This window comes from Gopherus evgoodei, chromosome 12 (genome assembly GCF_007399415.2).
Source record: "Gopherus evgoodei ecotype Sinaloan lineage chromosome 12, rGopEvg1_v1.p, whole genome shotgun sequence".
Classification (NCBI taxonomy): Eukaryota; Metazoa; Chordata; order Testudines; family Testudinidae; genus Gopherus; species Gopherus evgoodei.
The window spans coordinates 9817114-9840459 of NC_044333.1; the positions used below are offsets into that span (position 1 = coordinate 9817114).

Sequence of the window (23346 nt, forward strand, 5' to 3'; positions counted from 1 at the left end):
CACGGGGTCAGGGAGTGGGCGGGGCCTGTGCTGAAGGAGAACTGGAATTCGGCCGGACTAGTCCTCGTGCTCCGCGCGCGCAGGTTCGGGGAGTCAACAGGAGCTGGGCGAGGGAGGCACAGGAGATTGGGTGGGGGGGGTTGGGCAGAGGGGGCTGGGCTTAGCGGGTATATGTGGCGGAGGGGGGATCTGGACAGGGTGTGGGACGTGGGGAGTGAGGGTCTAGGGAGACGGGATTGGGCAGAGGGGGCTGGGCTTAGGGGGTATATGTGAGGGGGGTGAGGGTCTAGGGAGACAGGGGATTGGGTAGGGGGGGTTGGGCAGAGGGGGCTGGGTTTAGGGGGTATATGTGGAGGAGGGGGGGTCTGGACAGGGTGTGGGACGTGGGGAGTGAGGGTCTAGGGAGACGGGATTGGGTAGGGGGCTGGGCTTAGGGGGTATATGTGAGGGGGGTGAGGGTCTAGGGAGACGGGATTGGGTTGGGGGGGTTGGGCAGAGGGGGCTGGGCTTAGGGGGTATATGTGGAGGGGGGTGAGGGTCTAGGGAGACAGGGGATTGGGTAGGGGGGCTGGGCTTAGGGGGTATATGTGGAGGGGGGGTCTGGACAGGGTGTGGGATGTGGGGAGTGAGGGTCTAGGGAGACGAGATTGGGTCTGGGCAGAGAAGAAAGCGTGTCGGGGCTTAGGGGGTATATGTGGGGGGGTGAGGGTCTAGGGAGACAGGGGATTGGGTAGGGGGGTTGGGCAGAGGGGGCTGGGCTTAGGGGGTATATGTGGAGGAGGAGGGTCTGGGTGAGGGGAAGGGGGGTCTTGACAGGGTGTGGGATGTGGGGAATGAGGGTCTAGGGAGACAGGAGATTGGGTGGGGGGGTTGGGCAGAGGGGGCTGGGCTTAGGGGGTATATGTGGAGGGGGGTCTGGACAGGGTGTGGGACGTGGGGAGTGAGGGTCTAGGGAGACGGGATTGGGTAGAGGGGGCTGGGCTTAGGGGGTATATGCGGAAGAGGAGGGCCTGAGTGAGTGGAAGGTGGGGAGGTCTGGACAGGGTGTGGGCTATGTGGGGAGTGAGGGTCTAGGAAGACAGAGGATTGGGTAGAGGGGGCTGGGAAGAGGAGACAGGGTGTTTGGGTTTACGGGATATATGTCGAGGAGGAGGAAGAGGGTCTGGGTGAAGGGAAGGGGGGGTCTAAGTAGGGGGTGGGAGATGTGGGTTTTCTAGACTATAAAACCGGGAGAGTCCACACTGTGGTCTTCTGGTCTGACCTGTTCTAACACCGGACATGGATTTCCCTGAACTAATTCCTGTTTGACCTAGAGTACTGTATATCTTTTAGAAAAACATCCAACTTAAAAGTTGCTAGTATTGGAGAATCCACCATGACTTTGGTGAATTGTTGTTAATTTACACCTTATCTTCAGACTTGCTTAGCTTCAACTTCTGGCTATTGGATCTTGTTAGATCTATCTTTGTTAGGGTGACCAACCCTCCCGGTATCAGGCCCTATCTACTGGAGGCTATTGAAACCAAACTGGGAGATTTTTAGGCTCTAAAAGTCTGGGGACACAGCAGGGCTAAGGCAGGCTCCCTACATGCCCTGACCCCATGCTGCTCCCAGAAGCCACCATCACGTGCGGTGGGGGTGGAGTGGGAGGGGCTCCATGTGCTTGCCCCCCCCCCCCATGTGCTGACTCCACAGCTTCCCTTTAGCTGGGAACTGCAACCAATTTGAGCTGTGGGGGTGGTGCCTGTGAGCATGGGCAGTGTGTGGAGACCCCCTGCACGCCCCAACCTAGGAGCCATTGCCAGAGGGACATGTCAGCCTCTTCCGGGAGCGGCACAGGGCCAGGGTAGGCAGGGAGCACCTCCTGGCTGGAGCCCACCCCCTCCTACACCCCTGCCCCAGCCCTGAGTTCTCTCCTGTACCCAAACCCCCTTCCAGAGCCTGCACCCCAGCCCTGAGCCCCAAACCCCCTTCAAGAGCCTGCACCCCCTCCTGCACCCCACCCCCTCCTGCACCAAAACTCCCTCCTGGAGCCTGCACCCCAATCTCCTGCCCAAGCCTTGAGCCCCGTCCAGCATCCAAACTCCCTCCCAGAGCTTGCACCCTGCACCCCCTCCGTAGCCCAACCCCCAGCCCCAGCCTGGTGAAAGTGAGTGAGGGTGGGGTAGAGTGAGCGACAGTGAGAGGGGGTATGGAGTAAGCAGGGCAGAGCCTTGGGGAAGGTGTGTGGCAGGGGGAGGGGCCTCAGTGTAGCAAGGGTGTTTGAGCTTGTGTGATTAGACAGTTGGCAACCCTACTTTTTGCTTGCTTGAAGAGCCCATTAGGGCTCCCCCACCCTCTCTTGGTTCTCGTCCTGCAGAAAGAAAGCAGAAGGTCATAGTTCAAAGTGCAGGCAATGTGATGTTTACTGGGGTTAACAAGCAAGCATATGCACATCTCTGTACATCCATAGAGCTCTTCTCCCCTCCCCCTTAATAGGCTTAACTCTACCTGTAGTGCTCATCCCTGGTACCACCCCCTACAATTTATGGTCATGTTCTGTTTTGGAGGGTCTTGAGTATGGGAGCTTTGGTATCACCTCTTTTGTACCCCATGGGGAGGGGTAGGGAGTGATATTATGTACCAGCCAGGGGCACCTTTTCTTTTACTTTGTGTTTCTTATACCTCTCCCCTCATCCTCCTTGCCCCTCCCAGATGGTTGCTTAACCTTATCTTGGGAGAGTAGTTGAGGCAGAACTTTCCTTCAATTGTACATTTGTATATTAAACTCCCACCCTACCCAGCAACACTTCAACTCTATTTCTTATCTTTTCTCATTTTACTAAAAACCTATCTGGCTGTAGGCAGAAGCAACACACACTACCTTTGTTCACTTATGTCAGTAAGAATATAAGACACAAACAGTTGTATTTTAAAAACTTCAAAATACAAATGGGCAAACAAAACCTAAAATTCTATCTCAGGCAAATAAACAGGCCTAAATACTATATTATCATTACTAACAAGCCTGTTATCAAATAATTGTTCCTCATGTAAGTATTATAAACTGTGATCAAGTCAGCCCATAATCTTCTCTTAATTAAGGAAAATGAATTTAGTGCCTTGATTCTCTCAATATAAAGCATATTTTCCAATCCTTTAATTGTGTTTGTATGTCTTCCTTTGAACTCTCTCCAATTTGTCACACCAGTGCCAAATACAGAGGTAGCATAACCTAAATACTCTTATTTGAGATTTCCCTGTTCATACATCCAAGAATTGTATCAGCCCTTTTGGCCATAGTATATCACTGTAAGGTCATGTTCAGTTGATCCTGTAAGTATGGGTTACATTCTTTTTTCCTAGATTCATGACTTTACATTTGGTCATATTAAAATGCATACTGTTTATTTTCGCCCAGCTTCCCAGCAGTCCAGATCGCTCTATACCAGTGATCTGTTCTCTTCATTATTTACCATGCACCCAATTTTTGTGTCATCTTTAAATTTTTTCAGTGATTAATGTTTTCTTCCAGCTCATTGATAAAAATGTTAAATAGCATAGGCCCAAAACCAATCCCTGTACACACCCACACAATTATATTCCCCTTTTATGACTACATTATGAAGTCTGTAAATTAGCCAGTTTTCAATCCATTTAATGTGTTCCAGGTTAGTTTTGTAACATTTTAATCTTTTAATGAAAATGTTATGAGGTACCGAATCAACTGCCTTACAGAAGTCCATGTATGTTGCAGCAAAGCTATTACCTTTATTAAACAAACTTCTAATTTAATTTAAAAAACCAAACAGACTATATCAAGTTAGTTTGACAGGATCTATTTTCCATAAACACATGATGAATGGTATTAATTATATTACTTCCCTTTAATTCTTTATTATTTGAATCCTGTATCAGCCACTCTATTATTTTGCTCAAGATTGATATCAGGCTGACAGGTCTATGGTTACTTGAATCATTTTGTTTACCCTTTTAAAATGTTGGCGCATTAGCTTTCTTCCAGTTTTCTGGAATTTCCCCAGTGTTCCAAAAGTTGTTGAAAATCGACATAAATGGTCCAGCACACTCCTTGGCCGACTCTTTTAAATCTCTTTGATTCAAGTTATCCAGACCTGCTGATTTTAAAATGTTTAACTTGATAGCTGCTGTTTAAAATCCTTCTGTGTTACTATTAGAATGGAAAGTGTTTCTTTATCATATGAGATAACTAGATAACTACATTATCTTTGTTTTTCCCCCCAAATACAGAACAGAAATATTTATTGAACTTTCTGCATTATTATTGAAGGCTCTACCATTTCCATCTAGTAATGGACTGACACCATTGTTAGGATTCTTTTTGTTCCTAATATTCTTAAAAGAAAAACAAAAAACCCTCTCCTTATTTTCCTTAACTCTACTGCCTGTAGATTGTTCCTTGTTTCTTTCAGCTTCCCTTATCAATGTTCTACAATTCCTAGTTTCTGATTTAATCAACCTCCCCTTCAATTTGTTATATTGTTTTGTTTGTTACAGCTGCCTTTTCTTCCCCTCTAAGCCAAGTTGTTTTTTAGCCAGTACAATCTTTTTTTCTCAGTTGTGAGACTGTGGCTTTTTGGGCCTCTAGTAAAATGTTCTTGAACAAATTCCAATTATTCATGTTTTTCTGATTAAATGTGATTTGGCATATAATAGTTTTTAATTTTTATGAAATTAGCCCGTATAAAGCACCAAGTATATGTATTACTGGTTTGAACTTTATTTGGTTTGCACATAACAAATGTGATCACTTGTATCTAAGCTAACGCAAAATTTTCATTCTGTGATCATTTCCTTTTTCTGTCAGGAGAAGATCTAATATAGAATTCCCATGTGTTGGTTGCAATGCTTTTGAGATAGGAAATGGTTGTCTATGTTTTGAAATTCTGAGGATGTTTTAGTTCTGGCAGCATATGAAACCTCCAGTGTCTGTTGCTCAGATTGAAGTCCCCCATGAAGTTCCCCATCATCATGTAGCCTTTTTTTTATATGTTCCTAAGGAGCTGGTCATCCTGTTCAAATCACACTAAGGGTGGTTTGTGGCAGATACCAACTGGTACCCTATCTTGTGCTTTATCTGTTAGGACACTGATCCATAAGCATTCAAGATCATTTTCTTCCAAGTTGTCAGTGATTTAGAAGCAGGTAATGTCATTTTTGACATGAAGTGTCACTTCCCTTCCCTTTTTGCCCACTGAATCCTGAATGATTAGGTTATAACCTTGGTGATTCTGGTTCTGGATGTGGGTGGGGAGAGGAGGCCAGGGTGAGAGGAGAACATATATTACAGTATTCTACAGTCACTATTTCTTGGTAATTGCTTTGCCTCATTCAGGTTGGGTGGTACTCAGTGAATGAAGCAGGGATGCAGTCATTGAACAAGGAAGATACAGTAATGCACTGAAATAATAATTTATCAGTATATTTCATTTATTAAAATATTTCAAAATAAGTAGATAATTTTCCCAGTGGGAATTAATATTTTTAAAATTCTTTGAAAGCAATTGTTTTCCTCTTTGCTTCTATTTTTAATAAGCTGTTTAAAATAAGGGCTGTACCTCATTCTCATTCACTGTGCATCAAGCATCTTGTGTGCTGAATAAGGAAATGGTCATTCTGAATTAATAGTATGCAATTAATAACTGCCTCCTAATCCACATGTAGCGAATGGGGGAACTGAGAAGCACAGACAAGGAACCAGTTTCAGCCTCACAGAGTTAGGCCCTTGTGTGTGACAATAATTAGGCTTTTCTTGGCTTTTGAGTGCTTGACTGTGCTTTGCGTGAAGTATTTATATAATTCAGATATTGTGTGCTGCTCTAAGCATGTTAGTGTTTTGCTTGACAAAGATGGACTTGTACACCTTTTTTTGTATACAGTTAAGCACATCCATAAGTGCTTTACTGAATTGGAGCCTAAGTGTCCAGTGGTAGGGCATTGCATTGGAAGCCCAGGAGATGATTTTCTGCTTCATTTTTCCCACCTGCCAAATAGGGATTGAGATGCTCTCCCCACTTCATAAATTACTTCCACACCCATGGATGAAAATGATATATAACAATACTATGCTCTTTCCATATAGCACTAAGTCTTATTGTTAGTATTACATGAATAATGATCTGTTTGTTGATAATTTCTTTAACGTTCATAATCCTTGTTGTATTGACCTGCTCAAACATGTTTAGGAACCATAACAAAATGGTTGTGTGTTATACCCATGCTCTTGATATTTGTAATGTATAGTTGACTTAGTTAGGATCTTTGGTCCTCTAAATTTCCATTTTCCTCTATACAAAAAAGTTAACATCCTTCTTCAGTTTGTCCCTAGTGTCGTGATGCTCACAAATTTCATTTCCATCATTGGAAAAACAAAACAAAAGCAAGCATTTTGTTTTCCTTAGCAAAAAATTGTAATGGGCCAAATTTAGAGTGACTGAAAAAGGTATAATTCAGTTGAAGTCTCTGAAATTACTCTGACTTTCAGTAGGAATAAATATGCTCCAGGATTACCATGTGACTGACTCATTCTATTGTGGGTTTAGCACTTTTATATCCAGGTTCTTTTAAGGTATCTACGTCAATTATATTATAAATACTATTTTTCCCCAAAAGAAATCGGGGTGAACTATGGTTGGGTCCTAGCCTTAAAATCTTCAAGTAATATCAGTGTATTGTATAATGGCTACACTGCAAACGTAATTTTGCAGCTTACCTTTTTTATAGCATATGCAGGACTTAGAAATGTCGGACCTGCTGCTCCTCTTTAAAATTTGAACATCAGAAAACCTGGATTTTGGATCTTTGTGACCTGTAGTTTGCCAGTGACACTACTGATACACTTGCCAGGCAATGTGAGAATCCACTATCCAGGTTTTACTCTGATCTTGAAGCTTCTCACACTGAAACTATTAAAGCAATGAGCAGAACTTCAGAGAGGATTTGCTTCTTGGTTTATTATTTAATAGAAAATGCCTTCAAAAGTATAACCAGAAACCTTGGACCAATTTTTCACAGGATATGTAAAATTCATGAGTTTCTTGACTTGTGTTCTGATGTAATATCTGGACTTATCGGATAAGAAAAAACCTATTAAAAATAAAGCGAACATGCTTATGCCACCTACAATCAGCTTCTTTTTGGAGTGAATTATTAATGGGAAGCTGGAGGGGAGGCATTTGTTTTTTAAATAATTTACAGGTAAAAATTCTGTAAGGTAGGAAACTGACAGGGTCAAAAAGCTTAGAATAGAAAAGTATTGATATGAGAAAATGGCCTAGGAGCAGGGGTTCTCAAACTGGGGTTCAGCACCCTTCAGAGGGTGACAAGGTTATTACATGAGGGGTTGCGAGCTGTTAACCTCCACTCCAACCCCGTTTTGCCTCCAGCATTTATAATGGTGTTATAAATTTAAAAAAGGTTTTTATATATTTAAGGGGGGTGTCACACTCAGAGTCTTGCTATGTGAAAGGAGTCACCAGTATAAAAATTTGAGAACCACTGGCCTAGAGAGAGGGCAGGGTTACAAAGGGAAATCAGTCAGGATGAAAAGGGGGATACTTCCTGGGTAAGTGTCAGTCCCACTTCTGTCTGTTTTACACAAGTGGCCTTGACTTACACAAGTGAATAAATAGAAGTAGAGAAAGGAATATTCACGAGAGAGAGCTGTGTGAATTTCAGTGTAAATTGAGTGATTGATGAGCGAACCAAAAGTAGGCATATGGTCAGATTCATTCCTGCTGTGATCAACAGGGGGGTGATTCAGCCAGAGAGAACAGGTGGTAGTACTGCTCCATCACAGTTGCCACTGGAAAAAGGCAGCTCTGAATTATGTCAGGAAGCTTGCTGATATAGGATGTGCTGGATCAACACATCTCCTAGCTGCTCTGACCTTGCATCCTCTTCAACCAATGCTACCCACCTGCAGTCCCCTACCATTCTGTATGCTGCCAGAGATCTCCATCTGCTGTCATCAGCAAAGACCTTGAGTCGACTTAGCCGATAGCATACAAGGAGGAATAATACAAAGAAGCCAAGAGAAATATCGGGAGGTGTTTGTCAATAGTGCATTAAATGTGTCTGTACAATGTCTTAAAGCAGCAAAGCAAGAAAGCGTAATTTTGGGATGTAATATATGCACACAGGCTTCAAATGGGCTGGAAGATAAAATAGAGAATTGTGGGGACTGAAGAGTTTGTGGGCAAAAGACATGGGAGTACAGATGGTGACTGGAGTGGTGGGGGAGGAGAAACATGGCCAATTTTGAAGCAAGATTATCTGATTTGCAAAGAATGTAGCATTGACTGTCCCGGGATATTTTCAAAACGAGATGGTGCTTTACTGAACTCATAGGGCATAAGAGTGTGTGTATGCAGGGAATAGATCTTGTGTGCATCAGGCTGGAAGTAAATCTTTTTATTTACATTGGTCATGGCAATCGTCTACTTGCCAACTGAGGAGCATTACACCAGACTCTGCTGCATTACTTTTCTGCATTACTTTCATCTCCATTTAATAGCTAATATAGCTATAGGGCATCCCAAGTAATAAATACAGACTGTAATGCCAAGATCTGATGCTCCTGATCTAAAAGATTAAAAATACATCCGTATGCCCTCTTAAAGATGCCATAGTGTTATAGTTGTAGTTAGGCAAGTTCAGTTGAGCCAACCAAAACATATTAAAGAATGAGTAAAATTCCAGGAAGTGATGAGACACCTAGCATTTCTGTGTTACTCCTTTAAACCACGGATGTGTGAGTATCTAGCTGTCACATTTCTAGATGTAAAATCTGTTGTTATACTTTTATATTATTTACATAAAACTTGCACTGTGGAGAATCCATCCTCTGATTACTTGTATTTTCTATCTGATTTGTATATTATGTTTGTATAAATTGAGTTCCTTGAGCCAGTGACTCTGTGGTTCTGTGTTTTCTGTAGAGCAATAACATGAAACACCATGTTTCAATAACATGAAACACATAAGCAACAGTGTCTTGTGTAAAGATAAGGACTGAAGACAGCTGTTTTAGTTGGATAATTTACAAAGATGATGATAAAATAGAAGCAGTTTATCCTGAATATATTTACTCAGGAGGTAATTGTTAAAATAGATCAAAATGTCAATATTGGTGATTGAAATAAAGAGAGAACCATCCACTTTTTAAAAGGGAGTTAAGGAGTTTTAACCATTTACTATTTTTAATACGTCTCAAATATCATTTCATCATAATCTTCCCCTCTCTTGTCCTCCATATCCACTCTAACTTCTTTGGTTTCCTCTTACTCCTGGTTTTTCACCATCTCTCATGCAGCCCCCTTTCCTGCATGTCAAGCAGCTTCCTTCATCGCTTTAAACCTCACCTGTTTTTGTAATCTTCCATTATTTATCTCCTCCACAATGGTTCTTCTGTGTGTACTTGTGCTATATACAGTATTGTATTTGTTAAAATTAGATTGTAACCCCTTCAGGACAGGAACCTAAGCCTTCTGTGTGTTCTGGAAAGTGTCACGTACACTTAGAGTGCTCTATGAATAAGAAATAAAAATGCCCCACCATGGAAGTTGAGATCTTCAGGTCAGTTCTGGGATTACTTTCCAGTGCTGGTGGCAGGACTTTCACAGTTGAGCATGCTTGTATAGTCTGCTGTCCTCAACAGTTCACTGGAATCTGCATTTGGCAGCCCTCTGGACATAGTGTAAGACAGGGGTTCTCAAACGGGGGTTTGGGACCCCTCAGGGGGTCGCGAGATTATATGGGGGTCGCAAAGCTGTTAACCTCCACCCCAATGCTGCTTTGCCTCCAGCATTTATAATGGTGTTAAATATGTAAAAAATGGTTTTTAATTTATACGGGGGAATCACACTCAGAGGCTTGCTATGTGAAAGGGGTCACCAGTATAAAAGTTTGAGAACCACTGGTGTAAGAGCTATTAGCTTGGGCAGGCTTTCATAGAGGCTTATGGAGAGTTTTATTAACAAGCAGAGGTTCTTTTATACTGTATTGATCTTGATTTTTTTTTTTCCTCTTAAAATGATGCCTTTTGTACTGAGAGCTTCATGCATGCATTAGATTAAAGGGGCACTTTTAGGTCAGTTAAGGACCAGATTTTTTTTTTTTAAACCAATGTATTGTTTTCCCCAATCCCTTAATTCTTCCCATGTGCTGTGAAAAAGGGTTGCCACCTCTGAGGCACAAAAAAAAAAGGAAGAGCCGTGTCAGTATGATCCTGAGCCCATAAAATTGGACATCTGCCAATGTGTACTAAGCCCCCTTACAGGTTTCTTGGGACAACTTCCTCAAAAAAAGGGATAATCCTGGGAAAACCTGGATAGGTGGCAACTCTAACTGGGAGTTCATTTTTTTTCTGTGTTCGATGTCCAATGCCAGTAAAACATTAATGTTCCTCATGCAGACTTCAGCGTGTTTAATACTATTCAAAGGGGTCTAATCCTTCATCATTCCTGAAGTGTTTTAACATATTTTGTTGAAAGCACCACCACAGATTGGTCCCTAAAACTGCAGGTTTTTCTTATTAGTTTTGCCATTGCCTTTATAGAAATAAATTTAAAATTTAAAATGATTTTACTTTTCAATTAGAGCCCCTCACAGCAGCATCTGGTAGAAGATATTCCTCCTCCTTAAAAATGTGAAGTTAATTTCAGTTTCCAGATTTAAATGAATACAAAATGTGTTTTACTTTACTTAGTTTGGAAAAAATAAATTCAGACTCTCACAGGCATTTGAGATTTTTATGACTTCAAAGAATTATCATTTATTTCAAAATGGCTAGAAGTGCAGTGGATGATTTGGAGAACAGGGCAGAGACCTTATCTTTCCATTTGAAGAACTTACAAATTTATAATAGATATGATATGGTGAGTGAAGGTACAAATAATAGGGAGGGGAAGAACAAGTGTTAACAGGCAAACTAGCCACATTATTTCTCCATCAGGATGAGAGAAGAGAGAGACTATTTCTGTTTTGAAATAGTCAGAAGGTACTTGGATATTATGGCAGTGGGGTGATACAAGTAAATAGTAGATCATATAGTAACTCAGTTTAGGTATGTGTACAAACGGGTGGGAAAACAAAGTTGTTTAGAATATTATAATGGAATCACTCATGGCTGTTGCAGTTTTAAGGCAGCATTTGAATGCAGAGAGGGTGGTGGTTTGGTGGACCAGACTAGAAGCATTCAAAAGCAAACCACCTGCAGAGATTTATCTGATAAGAGCATTAAATCTGTGAGGGCAGTTAAAAGGATAACATCAAGTTAAAAACTGCCTTTCTGTCTGTATTACCTGCTTCTGTTACAAGTAATGACTAGCTGAAAGAGGTTAGCAGAAAAAGTGATTTTTTTTCCTTCTCAAGTTTGTGTTTTACAGCACTTTGTATATCATCAGTTTCAACAGTATCTCCTGCGCAGATTGTTTGCCCTTTGGTGTGAGTGAGTCTCGCTCATACAGCAACATGGAATGTTAAAATATTAGGGCAGCACAAAACTTCAGAAAATATATTTGTAAAACCAAAAATATTGGCATGATGAATCAGCAGTATGTGTAGTATCTGACATGATTTCAAAATCAGTTTTTGAAATGACTAGATTGTAAACTCATAGTCACTTATAATTAGTAAAAGTAATTAATGACTGCAGAATAAATAACAATAGGCTGTTGAAAAGACACATGTAGCTGAATTCAGCTTTTTATATGGTGACAAATCACATGCACAAAACTACATTTTACATTAGTACTGCATTAACTTTATGCTCTTTTGGGCAACAAACTAGAATTTGAGGTAAACATTTTGACCCACATTTCCAAGTGTTTTGTAGACAACCCAGGGTCCATGCACAGGTTGGAGCCATTGGAGAGTTTATAAATCCCCAGTTTAGATGTGTGCGCGTTGGGCATGCACTTTTGAATGTGTGAACCTTTATGTTGTGATATGTTAGTTTTTGCTAGTTTCTGCATACTAAGAAGATGGACTATAATTCAGTCTAGTAAAATAAGAAATATGCTGTTCAATTTAGCTCAAAGTGATGATCATTTTTCACATGCCTGTTAAGCTTCACAATTAGTATGTTTTATCCAAAAGACGCAGATTGCAGTGGGCTTTACAGACAATATATGGGTCATTAGACCCTTCACTAAAATGTAGTCATTTCGCAAGTAGGATGTTGCATCTAACTTAATATTCCAAAGTTAGGAATACTGCATATTAATTTAGGACAGAAAGGGAAGAATATCTTCAACTGAAACAATAGGAGGAACATAGGTAGCTCAGAACAGAATAGCCAGAGTTGAAGTTTAGTTGGGACAGAGAGTCCTTTTTATTAATCGCCCCTGTCTCCCCAATACTGTATTTTATGACTGTAACTACAGGTTTTCAGGAGCTTACTTTTTTGTTTCACCCTGTGTATCTGACCAGTAGAACTGTATTAATCTCGTAACTTCTCTACATGATCATGTTGAAGTCATTGACAAAACTAGCATTAAATTTTGTTAGATTGCCTGTGGGCTGCACTTTCCACAGTATTTTCTGAATCCAGGCTACAGTATATGCATCCCGTAATTGGCAAGTAACTATACAAATACTGAGCTGTGCATGTCTTTAATTAATGCAGAGGAGTGGTTCACATAAACTTCTTTATCCTCTTGTGGAATTCTAACTCCCTATTTCTAATCCTAATCTCTTGCCAGTTCCTATGTGTTTCAATCACAGTAGCAGAAAACAATAATGTTCATAGGCAAAACATTTTGCAGGCACTTGTAAGAGTAGAATATGTACAACTATATGCTGTATGTAACATCTTTAGGCTGGGAAAGATGAGATTTTTATCATAAATTTGGGTATCTATTTCACCACACACAAACTGACTAAACAGTATTGCCGTAGATGATATTTGAAATTTAAAGATCAGCAAACTAAGAGAAATTCTTGAGAACTTGTTAGAGGCTCTTATTAAATAATTGTCTGATACCCCAATACTTTCCTGCAACAGTGCAAATATAAATAGGTAATAAAAAGAAGCTTTAAACCCCAAATTTTGTGAAAGTTTGAAAATGTAAGTTGATAAAAATAGAAAAAAGCTTTAAAATGAGCATTGATATTGTCTGTCAAAATTAGAAAAAAAATAAAAATTGAATTCTGCCAAGCCTGAATGTCTTGCATGCCCAAATGCTTCACAGGAGTAAATAATACAGTTACAGAGATAAATCCAAAACAATAGCAGAGAGGAAATTAAATAATACATAGGAGAGATTAAAGTGATTTTTTTTCACCTGAGATTTGAAAAGAAATGGAAAGCCAAATGAGGGGTGGGGTAGGAAGGGGAGGTGATAGATAAAGGGAAACAATTGTAGGTAGTTGGGAGTAGTAAAATAGAAGGATTTTTTACCAATCTTGGTGAAATTGGTTGGGGGCTGGGACAGAAAGAAGAGGTAGGTGCAGAATGAGCAGAAGTAGGCATGAAGAAATGAGCGGGAAGCCAGTGCAAGGCCATGTAGTGTCTTCAAAACAAGAACTGCAGTTTTGATCTTGGAGGTAATAGGGAATTAGCGGTGTTGTAGGTGTTGCCCATGTGTGGGAACATGCAGTAGGATGGGTGAAATCATCATTCATGTGACAGTCTGGCGATAGGACTTGGGGCACCAAGAATCATAGAAATGTAGGGCTTGAAGGAATGAAGTCCAGTCCTCTGTCCTGAGGCAGGACCAAGTAAACATAGACCATCCTTGATAAGAACAGGTTGGACAAATACCTAAAAACCTCCAATGATGGGGATTCCACAGTCTCCCCTGGAAGGCTATTCTAGTGCTTAACTACTCTTATCATTAGACAGATTTTCCTTGCTTCAGATTAAGCCCCTTAGTTCTTGCCTTATCTTCACTAGACATGGATAACAATTGATCAACATCCTGTTTGAACATATTTGAAGGTTATCAGGTTCCCCATTAGTCATCTTATCTGAAGACTAAATATGCACATATTTTTTACCTTTCCTAACAGATCAAGTTTTCTAAACCTTTTTCATTTTTGTTGCTATCCGGGGAAGCGTTGCAATAAAGAATCCAAGAAAAGATGAACTATAGATCAGGATTTTAAGTAGGGTGGATTTGAAACAATCTTATTTTGGGGGGAGGTGGTGATAAACTGGCGTACATTATGGGAAAAAGAAAGTCAGACTGCTGCTAACAGTGGACTTTCCAAATGTTCAACAGTTGCATGGTTCTGTGTTGGTGCCCTTGCTTCCTTCCATCTTGAAATTTTACTAAACATCCATACAAAAAGAGTAAAATTCCACCTCATTTCAATCAGATTATTCTGTTCTAAAGCTATGGTCAGTATAATATTTATGTTCTGCTAAACGGGTGGGGTTTGATAATTGCTTATATATAACCTGTGTTTTATTTTTTAGATTTCTGATTGCCATGGCTGCAGTTGACAGTTTCTACCTCTTGTACAGGGAGATTGGTCGTTCCTGCAGTTGTTATATGGAGGCATTGGCTTTAGTTGGAGCCTGGTATATGGCCAGAAAATGCCTCACTCTTGTGTGTGATTCTTACAGCTTGATCAGGTTGCATTTCATCCCCAGGCTGGTGAGCAGGGCTGATTTTGTCAAGCAGTATGGAAGATGGGCTGTAGTCACTGGTAAGAGAACGCAACAGTGTGCCTGTTGTTTTTATCTGAAAGCCAGTCGTACTTGTGTTTGATTTGAAAGATGCTTTTCCCCTCCTTGCCCTTAGTAATTATCTACCCTTCAGTGATATATGTACTTTATTCTGTGAAGCTATTTTTCAGATGAATCTGGACCTTTCATAGTACATACTGGCCCTGAAATAACAGCATTGACAAACTCTCCAGCAATCCTTTTCATCCCTTTTAAACAGAGGATCCAGTCTCTCGGTGCTTAGGGAGTCCTACTGACTTCAGTTGTGCTTTTACAATCTGACACAACCTCTTTCCGTGCAAATATTACTGGATTTTGCCATTCTTTTTCCTTTAGTTAGCTACTCTGCTGCTTCTGCGTGTCTGATCAGACTCAGAAGCTGTTGACATCTAAGAAGACCTCTAGTTGAAAAGTGACTATTGGAGGAGCAGAATGGCAAGCAGATATATACCCACTATCTTGTTCACATTCTTTGTATAAAGACTTACACAAAGCACTCAGATTTGGATCAGGGTAAAATCTGTACCTCTGACATACTCTCTTTGCCAGACTTGCCTCAGTCTTCTAATCCTGGGCTCTAAAACCTGTACCACTCTCATAGTTACATTTACTACTTTGGGGTATATTTACCACTTGATCTGAGGTTTTAACTGATTGTAACAGACAAGTCTCTCTCTGGCATGGTTTCATTGAGATCAGGGCTGATCACTTATTTCTTATCACCTTAAAGGGGAACAATATCAGTATGAAATAAAGCGGAAACAGAAAACTGGGGTCACCATACTAGCTGCTGAATCTCCACTTTACTATCTTACTTTCTACTGTAGGTAGCACAGCTGGCATTGGAAAAGCCTATGCAGAAGAACTGGCAAGCTGTGGCATCAACATTATCTTAATCAGCCGGAGCAAAGAGAAGCTGGAGGCCGTAGCTAAAGACATAGCCAAAACCTATAAAGTTGAAACTGCTGTTATAGTAGCAGATTTCAGCAAAGGTCGTGAGATTTACTCTTCCATTAAGGAAGCCCTCAGAGACAAAGACATTGGGATTTTGGTGAATAATGTAGGAGTGTTTTATACCTGCCCGGAATATTTTACCAGGTTGTCTGAAGATAAACTGTGGGAAATTGTCAATGTAAATATTGCTGCTGCTAACATGATGGTGCATATAGTGCTGCCAGGGATGGTACAGAGGAAAAGAGGGGCGATTGTGAATGTTTCTTCTGGATCCTGCTGCAAACCCACGCCACAGATGGCAGTGTATTCAGCCTCCAAGGTAAGCCAGGGTGCAGAATGTGCTTTACCCTACCATGCCAATTGAGCTTCACTAGCTTGTGCAGAGGGGCGTGAGGCTATTTATTTGTATTGTGATAGTGCTTAAGAGCGCCAGTCATGGATCAGGGCACCATTTGGTAAATGCTATACAAAAAATAGCTTTACTTGTTGGTCTATTTAGAGTGGCTAGTGTCACAAATGATGCTAGCCTGGGCCGTCTGAAGCACAAGGACTGTGCCTTCTCCCTACACAAGAGGAGGAAGAGGGAAGGCTCTGGACTTCATTCTCTGCCTGTCTCCTCTAGCCACCCCCACAGGGCAAGTCCCAGGTCATTTCAGATGTTTTAAGATATATTCTACCTAACTAAAACATAAGAGATTCTCAGGTTCTCATATAATGCTGATTTTTTAAGTGTGTGGCAAAGTGTTCCAAGTAGTAAATTGCTGTGGATTACAGTAAACTAGTAAACCTCTAAAAGTAGTTTAGCATAGCTACTTGCTGGTAATTCTTTTTGTTGTTAACTTAATCCTTTATTAAATGTCAGTTTCAGAACAGTAAAGTGCTATTTTTTGCAAAATTTTGAGAAAAGGATGTGCCTAATGTCTCACTTACCTAGATGTGGAATTTCATACATTAAAGTGAATGTTTGAAATGAAATATACACAGGTTGAGAGGGAAGGTACTGTACATCTGGGGTCAGGCTTGGGTTATGGGCAGTTACAGATATCGTTTGCAAGGATGAAAAGATACATACATATCGCATAATTGGCATAGACCCAGATTGGGGTGCATTACAGTACTGCCTAGAAGTTTTAGAAGTGACCAAAATCCTCGTGATAGCAGTAGAACTAATATCAGAGACTTCCTGCCTCCTCCATACAAGATCCCATGAAGGGGAAGGATTACGAAAGCCACAATCCTTTAAACACTTTATTAATTTTAAGCAAGTGAGTAATCCCACCGACTTGAGTTGAACTACTAACAGGCTAAGTGTTTGCAGGATCACGGCCAAGGCTACCAGGAATTAGAGAAGGACTAGTGGGGCTATTTACATTGCAGGTTCAGTTTCTGTTTCAGGCATATTATTTTTATTTTTAAAGTTTTGGGGGGGTTGTTTTTAGTGTTTAGTTTGTTTCCCCTCCACAAGCAGAGTGAGTTTGGGAAGGGAAGATGACTCCCTTTTTCTCACTATGCCCCATGAGCAACTGTGGGAGAGAATCCATAAGTCATGGAGCAATGCAGAAAGTATGTGCACATGTGGGAATCCAGAATCTTACTGGCTGCCCACTTAGTTACCAGCACTGCACTGATATCACAGGCATCTGACTAACCATTTACCATAGTGGCAGTGCAGCCGATAACATTACAACAATGATACTACTATGATAAGAGTGTGCCAGACTTATTTATTGTGCTGTGCTTGATTTCCATAGTCCCAGCTATCAGGTTTATGATGCCAAAGGTTAGTTTTTACATTGGGGAGTAAAATGAGCTGAGGAAAATGTTTGGACCATGCCCACAAATTTAGGCCTTAATTCTGTAAACATGCATGTATGTAATTTTACACACGAGTACTTCTGTTAGCTTCAGTGAGACTACGTGGATATGAAAAGTTAAGCACATGTATAATGTTTGCAGGAGCAGGACCAAAATGACTACACACACTGCTGTCTAATGCACCAAGTAAACTTCAGGTAGTGTTTGCAACAATAGTAGGTTTCAGTACAACAAAAAGTTCAGCCAGAAGTAAGTGTCTTTAAAATTGACATACCTTTAAACTAATTAACTGGGTCTTCTACAATTTGCTGAAAAAAAAAACCAAACAGATGTTGAAAACTGGAAATCACGGTCATGCTATAAAAACATATTTTGGACTTTTTCTAGTATTTATGTCAAAATATAGGTTTTCTTTTTTTATAATCCTTTTGTCAGAATAGTAGTATAGTTGTCCAAGATACTAGTTTTAATAATACTTTACACCAAGACTTTATTACCCACCTTCTCCCCATGCAAAATTGAGGAATCATAATTTTCTGCTTTTATCTTACCAGGCCTACTTGGACCACTTCAGCAGAGCACTACATTACGAATATGCTTCAAAAGGAATCTTTATTCAGAGTTTAATCCCATTCTTCATCTCCACAAACATGAAACAATTTGGTGATCGCATTCTGTCAAACAAGTTTTTTTTTATGCCTTCAGCTAAAGTATATGCACATCATGCTGTTTCCACCCTTGGGATATCCAGAAGGACTACAGGATACTGGATCCATTCTATTCAGGTAACATAATTCATCCAACTAGTTTAGGTTAGTAAATCTCATTACCTTTTCAAAGGGGGAAATTTAATTTTGTGGCTTCCATTGATTTTCATGGGAGTTAAGAAGCTAAAACAAGTGCAAAGTTTTGGACATTTATTTCTAATCAGCAGCACCAACCAATTAACCTAAACCAGAGGCACTGCTCCATATTTCTTGACCGCTTCCACGTTTAATCAAATTATGACTGGACTACATATTTTGCCTTAGGAGAAGAGGGAAAATCTGATAGCTACTTTTAATTTGCAGCCCAAATTAAAAATAATTGCATTCAAAAACACATAAGGGTTTACCAAATGAAATTAATAAACAGCAGGTTTAAAACAAACAAAAGGAAGTATTTTTTCAAACAACACACAGTCAGTCTGTGGAACTCCTTGCCAGAGGATATTGTGAAAGCCAAGACTAAAACAGGGTTCAAAAAAGAACTAGGTAAGTTCGGGCTGGTCTACACTACGGGGGAAAATCGATCTTAGATACCTTATTCACGTAGCTGAAGTTGTGTATCAGAAATCGAAGTATCTAAGATCGAATTACTCACCGTCCTCACGGCGTGGGATCGATGTCCGCGGCTCTCCCTATCGATTCCGCAACTCCGTTCGGGTTGGTGGAGTTACGGAATCGATATAAGCGCGTTCAGGGATCGACATATCACGTCTAGATGAGACGCGATATATCGATCCCCGAGCAATCGATTGCTACCCACCAATATGGCGGGTAGTGAAGACATACCCTTCGTGGAGGATAGGTCCATCAATAGCTATTAGCTTTGATGGGCAGGAATGGTGTCCCTAGCCTCTGTTTCCCAGAAGCTGGGAATGGTTGACGGGATGGATCACTTGACGATTATCTGTTCTGCTAATTCCCTATAGGGCATCTGGCATTGGCTGCTGTCGGAAGACAGGATACTGGGCTAGATGGATCTTCGGTCTGACCCAGTATTGCCCTTCTTATGTTCTTATATAACATCTTGCACCTCTCTTAACTTGAATATGTCACAGTTCAGTAACTGTTTTCATTGAATTACACTTAAAATTTCCTGAAAATATTTGTTGTGTTTAAAAAAATTGTTACAAAATCCATATCTTTAGCCACAACTACCTGAAAATGTGTCTCCGTTTAATGTAGATTTCCTTTTTTCTTTATTGCACAGTATGTGACCATAGCCTCACTTTGCAAAAGGACTGGTGTGAGCACTAATGACACCACCTGGCTAATTTGGCTCATTTTGTAAAGTGGGAAAGAAGGAAGGACGTGAGGGGTGGAGATTAGGAAGAAATGAAGGGGAGAGCATGGAAATTATGAATAAACAACTAAGATATATTTGCAGAGCCTGATCTTACACCTGTATGAGTAAGGTGGTTCTAAGGTTCATAACATTATATTTAGTTACAGCATTTGTTTTTTAATTTTAATTATCATATGCTGTAGTTTGTTCTATTTATTGTAAAATAACAAGTGTTGATGTTCAGAAAAGGGGTTGTACTTTCATGGTAGTTCAAAAACTGCAAGTTTACCTAGACAGAACAGATCCTTTTTTTCTAATTAGTTTATTTTTTCCCCTCTCTTTTGTAGTTTCTGCTTGTACAGTACATTCCAGAATGGTTCTGGGTTTGGGGAATGCAGATTCTCAACAGTGCTCTACGTCGGGAAGCCATATCCTGCGGAATATATTAGGAATATCATCTAGGAAATAGCCAGTGTGCTAAACTACTGCAGTAGCCTAATTTGAGCATTGCAAGAACTTTTAAAAAAAACAAACAGTTTGCTAATATGTCTTCACCACAAACAATATATGTTTCATAGTTACCAGAGAAGCCTGAATCCTGCCCCTCTCTTGTACTACTGGGCCCAGAGCAAAAGCTGAGCAGGACATAACTGATTTTTGTCAAGTTTAGTTCAGATAGTTAAACCTCTGAGTTTCTCATGTAATTGAATGAGAATGGGCAGTGTGCTGATCCTGCATGGAGTTGACTGGTTATGGAAATCCTAATAATATGAATGGGAATTTAGATAGCCCGGTGTTTTGCAGGATTGGGCACTGGAAGAGTTGAAGGGGATCGCAAATCATGTGTTATAAAGACAATCTCCAATTTTAAATGAACTAAATCTCTTTACCGGGGACTATCTTGTGTTGGTTTTCCAGTCTTGTCATTGCAGGTGTTATGTTGAAAAATGTATAAGGTTACTTTTCAAAACTGGGAAAAAGGTAGAATGCATTTAAGCCTTTTTAGTTATTAACTCTTTTGTTTGTGTGTGTTCTGTATTGCTATGATAGAGCAGCAGTAAAGTTCAAATAAAAATGTTTGCTTGCTTTCCTATACCAAGTTTGAAAGATTTTGATCCAATTTTCAAGTGGATACGCCATTAATAATCTGTGATGTCTGAAGAATTTAATCAGATACTTAAAAAACTATTTTAAAAAGTCCATGATTTAAGGTGGAGTCTTTTGAGCTTAAAATATATTTAGGTCGTCTTTCTTCTCTAAGTGAAAACCCTATTAATATTGTAACATTTGCTTTTATGTTGCTAGTACTGTAGCATTTTTTACTACTTTCTGTCCACCTTGTACCATATACTATGATGTTAATACTCACCACAAAATCTAAATTTTCTGAGAGTCAAATGTGCTATTTTTTGTTGTCTACATATAAATCCCACGTTAAACCAGAATCTGAATTATGCATAGTAGATTTATCACTGTTTTCTATGTAATATCATTAGGATTCTGTATTACCACCACCTGAACTGTTATAGTGAGACCATTAAAAATATAGAAAAATGATGCAGAAGTAACTTCATGTAGCAATGGGTATCTTCTAATTTGTGTTAATAGATCAGTTACCTAAGAGACCAGGATTTTCCCTATGTTCAATGCCAACCTCTTGTGGGATACAGGCCTAAAGAGCAGTAGCAACAATGTACAGCTTCACGGAGGGCAAGAGGGAGGAAGACCATGCAGGAGTACTCTGCACCTTTTATACAGCAGAGCAGTGCTTCATGGCAGCAACATGGAGAGAGAGTTCACATGGGTCCAACAACTACATCTATCCATTGCCCAAAACCCCACAGTGGAGGGCATATAGCCTCTGATAGGGCCCAGATGATGCAGTTGTGGCTGCAAAATAAAACTGACTCCTTCGTGCCAGCTGTGGGTTGAGAAATCAGGATTCTCCCCCACCACCCAACTCCACTTACCATAGGTGCCCTGTGCAAAGTCTGAATATTTACATTGTACAGGGGGGTTAGAATTCAGCCCCAATTGAATAAAGGATAGGTGCCAATGTGGCTAATTAGAAACCTAAATTCTACATAAATACAAATTCTAAAACATATCTTGTGGTATTTTTGGTCAGATCTCTTTAAAGTCCAATATACAGATAGTTCATACCGTGAAACCTCCCAAAGGTTTGTATTATATAAAGCTGAGACAAAGTGCTTTATGACTCAGTATATTTGCAATGCTAATTAGCAATTGGCTGACTGAGTTACTGCCTAGAGTGAAATTCAGTTGGGTCTAACAACACTAATTTATTTGTTTCATATAAGCCTATATGGTTTGGGTATTGACTCATGCCCATGAACAAGATTGATTTAGGTAAGTGTGGGTACATGCAAAAATGGTGTACACAAACTGTACACATTTTATTAAAGAAAGACAAAATGTTTTCTTCAAGAAAACACTGAGAGTGATTGGTTCTTCAAAAAACTTCCACATGTTCAACTTTAAGCACATGAATAGACCCATACTCAAACTATTCACATCCTTAAGTCTTTGCAGGAATTGGGGTCCTAGTCAGTGACCTGTGATAAACAAACTCTTTAATTTTGCCCACTCTCAAACTATATGTAAAAACATGAAATCAGAAGTTTAACTTACGGTACTGATTTTTATAAAAGTCAAATGGCATATGCAGCTAAAGCCTACAAAGTTTTGAAAAGTAATTGAAATCAAGTTAAATACCACAAATATTAATTACTAAAAAAGGAATGAGATATAAATATCATGTGAATGTAACATCAAATAAAGGTTCCTAAGAAATTAAACAGCCAAGTCAGATCACTTAAAAACAAAGAATTAGATATAAATGAGACAAACAGTAGGTTAAGTATAGACTAGGCTGCCCATGTTTAAGACAAATTCAGTTGTGATCATTTGTGACATTAGTTTGGTGGTCTCAAGTACCTGTTGTCTGTATTGCAAAATAATGCATATCTTGCACTGTGTCTTTCTAATGCGATTTCCTAGTATTGTCAATTTCTGACCTTCATTAGAATTTAAAGCACTAAATTATTTAAAGGGGGGAGGGGAATCCACCTGTACAAGTGGATCTTTGTACAGCTTTCCAAGACACACACTATATATGAAACTATACTGTCAAATACAAAACTGTTTAATGTGTTCATTAGCTATAATAATATAGTTATAAAACTATGCTTGTAGCTGAAAAAGTGACTAAAATTGCCGAGGGACTCAGTATTTGTGGTTCAAGATTAAATGTGCTCAACTGATTGAAGATAATACTTTTCTTAACTACAAGCAGTCATGAAAGTTGTTTCCCTTTCCCTAGCTTGTGCATCATTGCTAGCTTAAAAATAATTAGCTGATTATGTGTGTACCAGACAGCTGGGGGGGAGCCATAGCAGACTCTCCACCTGAGTATGGGGCCTGAGCAGCCCCTGGCCCTGCCCCCACAGGTCCTCTGCCCAGGGCAGGTGGAGGATTTGCACCCTGGTTGCTCTCAGCTGCCTGCCCACTCTTACTGTCAAAGCCATGCATGGATACAAAATTTGTATCTGTATCCGTGCTGGTATCTGCAGAAATGGTCCCACAGATCTAAAGTGGATACCTGTGTATTTACAATGCACTACTCATTTGCAGAAGTGATCCTTCCAGCTCAGATTTAAAGTATAGTGGCAGCAGAAAATCTTGCTGTGCTGTTTATCATATGTATTAGCAGGAGTCTTCACTCTCTGGGAGTCGGAAGAGAACAAAGCTGGTCTTATTTTGCATGGACCAATCAACCCTGCCAGTTAAAGGTAGGATAGAAAATGTAATACAGC

The 23346-nt window shown here is 40.1% G+C and overlaps 1 protein-coding gene across 3 annotated transcripts; it reads left to right on the top strand.

Annotated features, from left to right (window-relative positions):
• Positions 1-6: 6 nt before the first annotated feature.
• HSDL1 (hydroxysteroid dehydrogenase like 1) lies at positions 7-21068 on the top strand. 3 transcript variants are annotated; one of them, XM_030581594.1, is made up of 6 exons: positions 42-102; positions 154-167; positions 14441-14673; positions 15520-15965; positions 18016-18246; positions 19858-21068. In XM_030581594.1, exons 3-6 carry the CDS (start codon positions 14454-14456, stop codon positions 19957-19959), a joined length of 999 nt encoding a protein of 332 aa, XP_030437454.1. In that variant the 5' UTR covers positions 42-102; positions 154-167; positions 14441-14453; the 3' UTR covers positions 19960-21068. The 3 variants fall into 3 exon arrangements, with proteins under 3 accessions (XP_030437453.1, XP_030437456.1, XP_030437454.1); XM_030581593.1 differs by lacking the exon at positions 154-167 and having other exon boundaries at positions 7-83; XM_030581596.1 differs by lacking the exon at positions 154-167 and having other exon boundaries at positions 7-83; positions 18167-18246.
• Positions 21069-23346: the final 2278 nt, after the last annotated feature.

Bases quoted from the DNA above. Each gene is read 5' to 3' on its own strand.
- HSDL1 (XM_030581593.1), top strand. From the start codon at position 14,454: ATGGCTGCAGTTGACAGTTTCTACCTCTTGTACAGGGAGATTGGTCGT. The intron at 14,674-15,519 runs GTAAGAGAACGC...TTTCTACTGTAG, and splicing joins AAGATGGGCTGTAGTCACTG to GTAGCACAGCTGGCATTGGA. The intron at 15,966-18,015 runs GTAAGCCAGGGT...TTATCTTACCAG, and splicing joins CAGTGTATTCAGCCTCCAAG to GCCTACTTGGACCACTTCAG.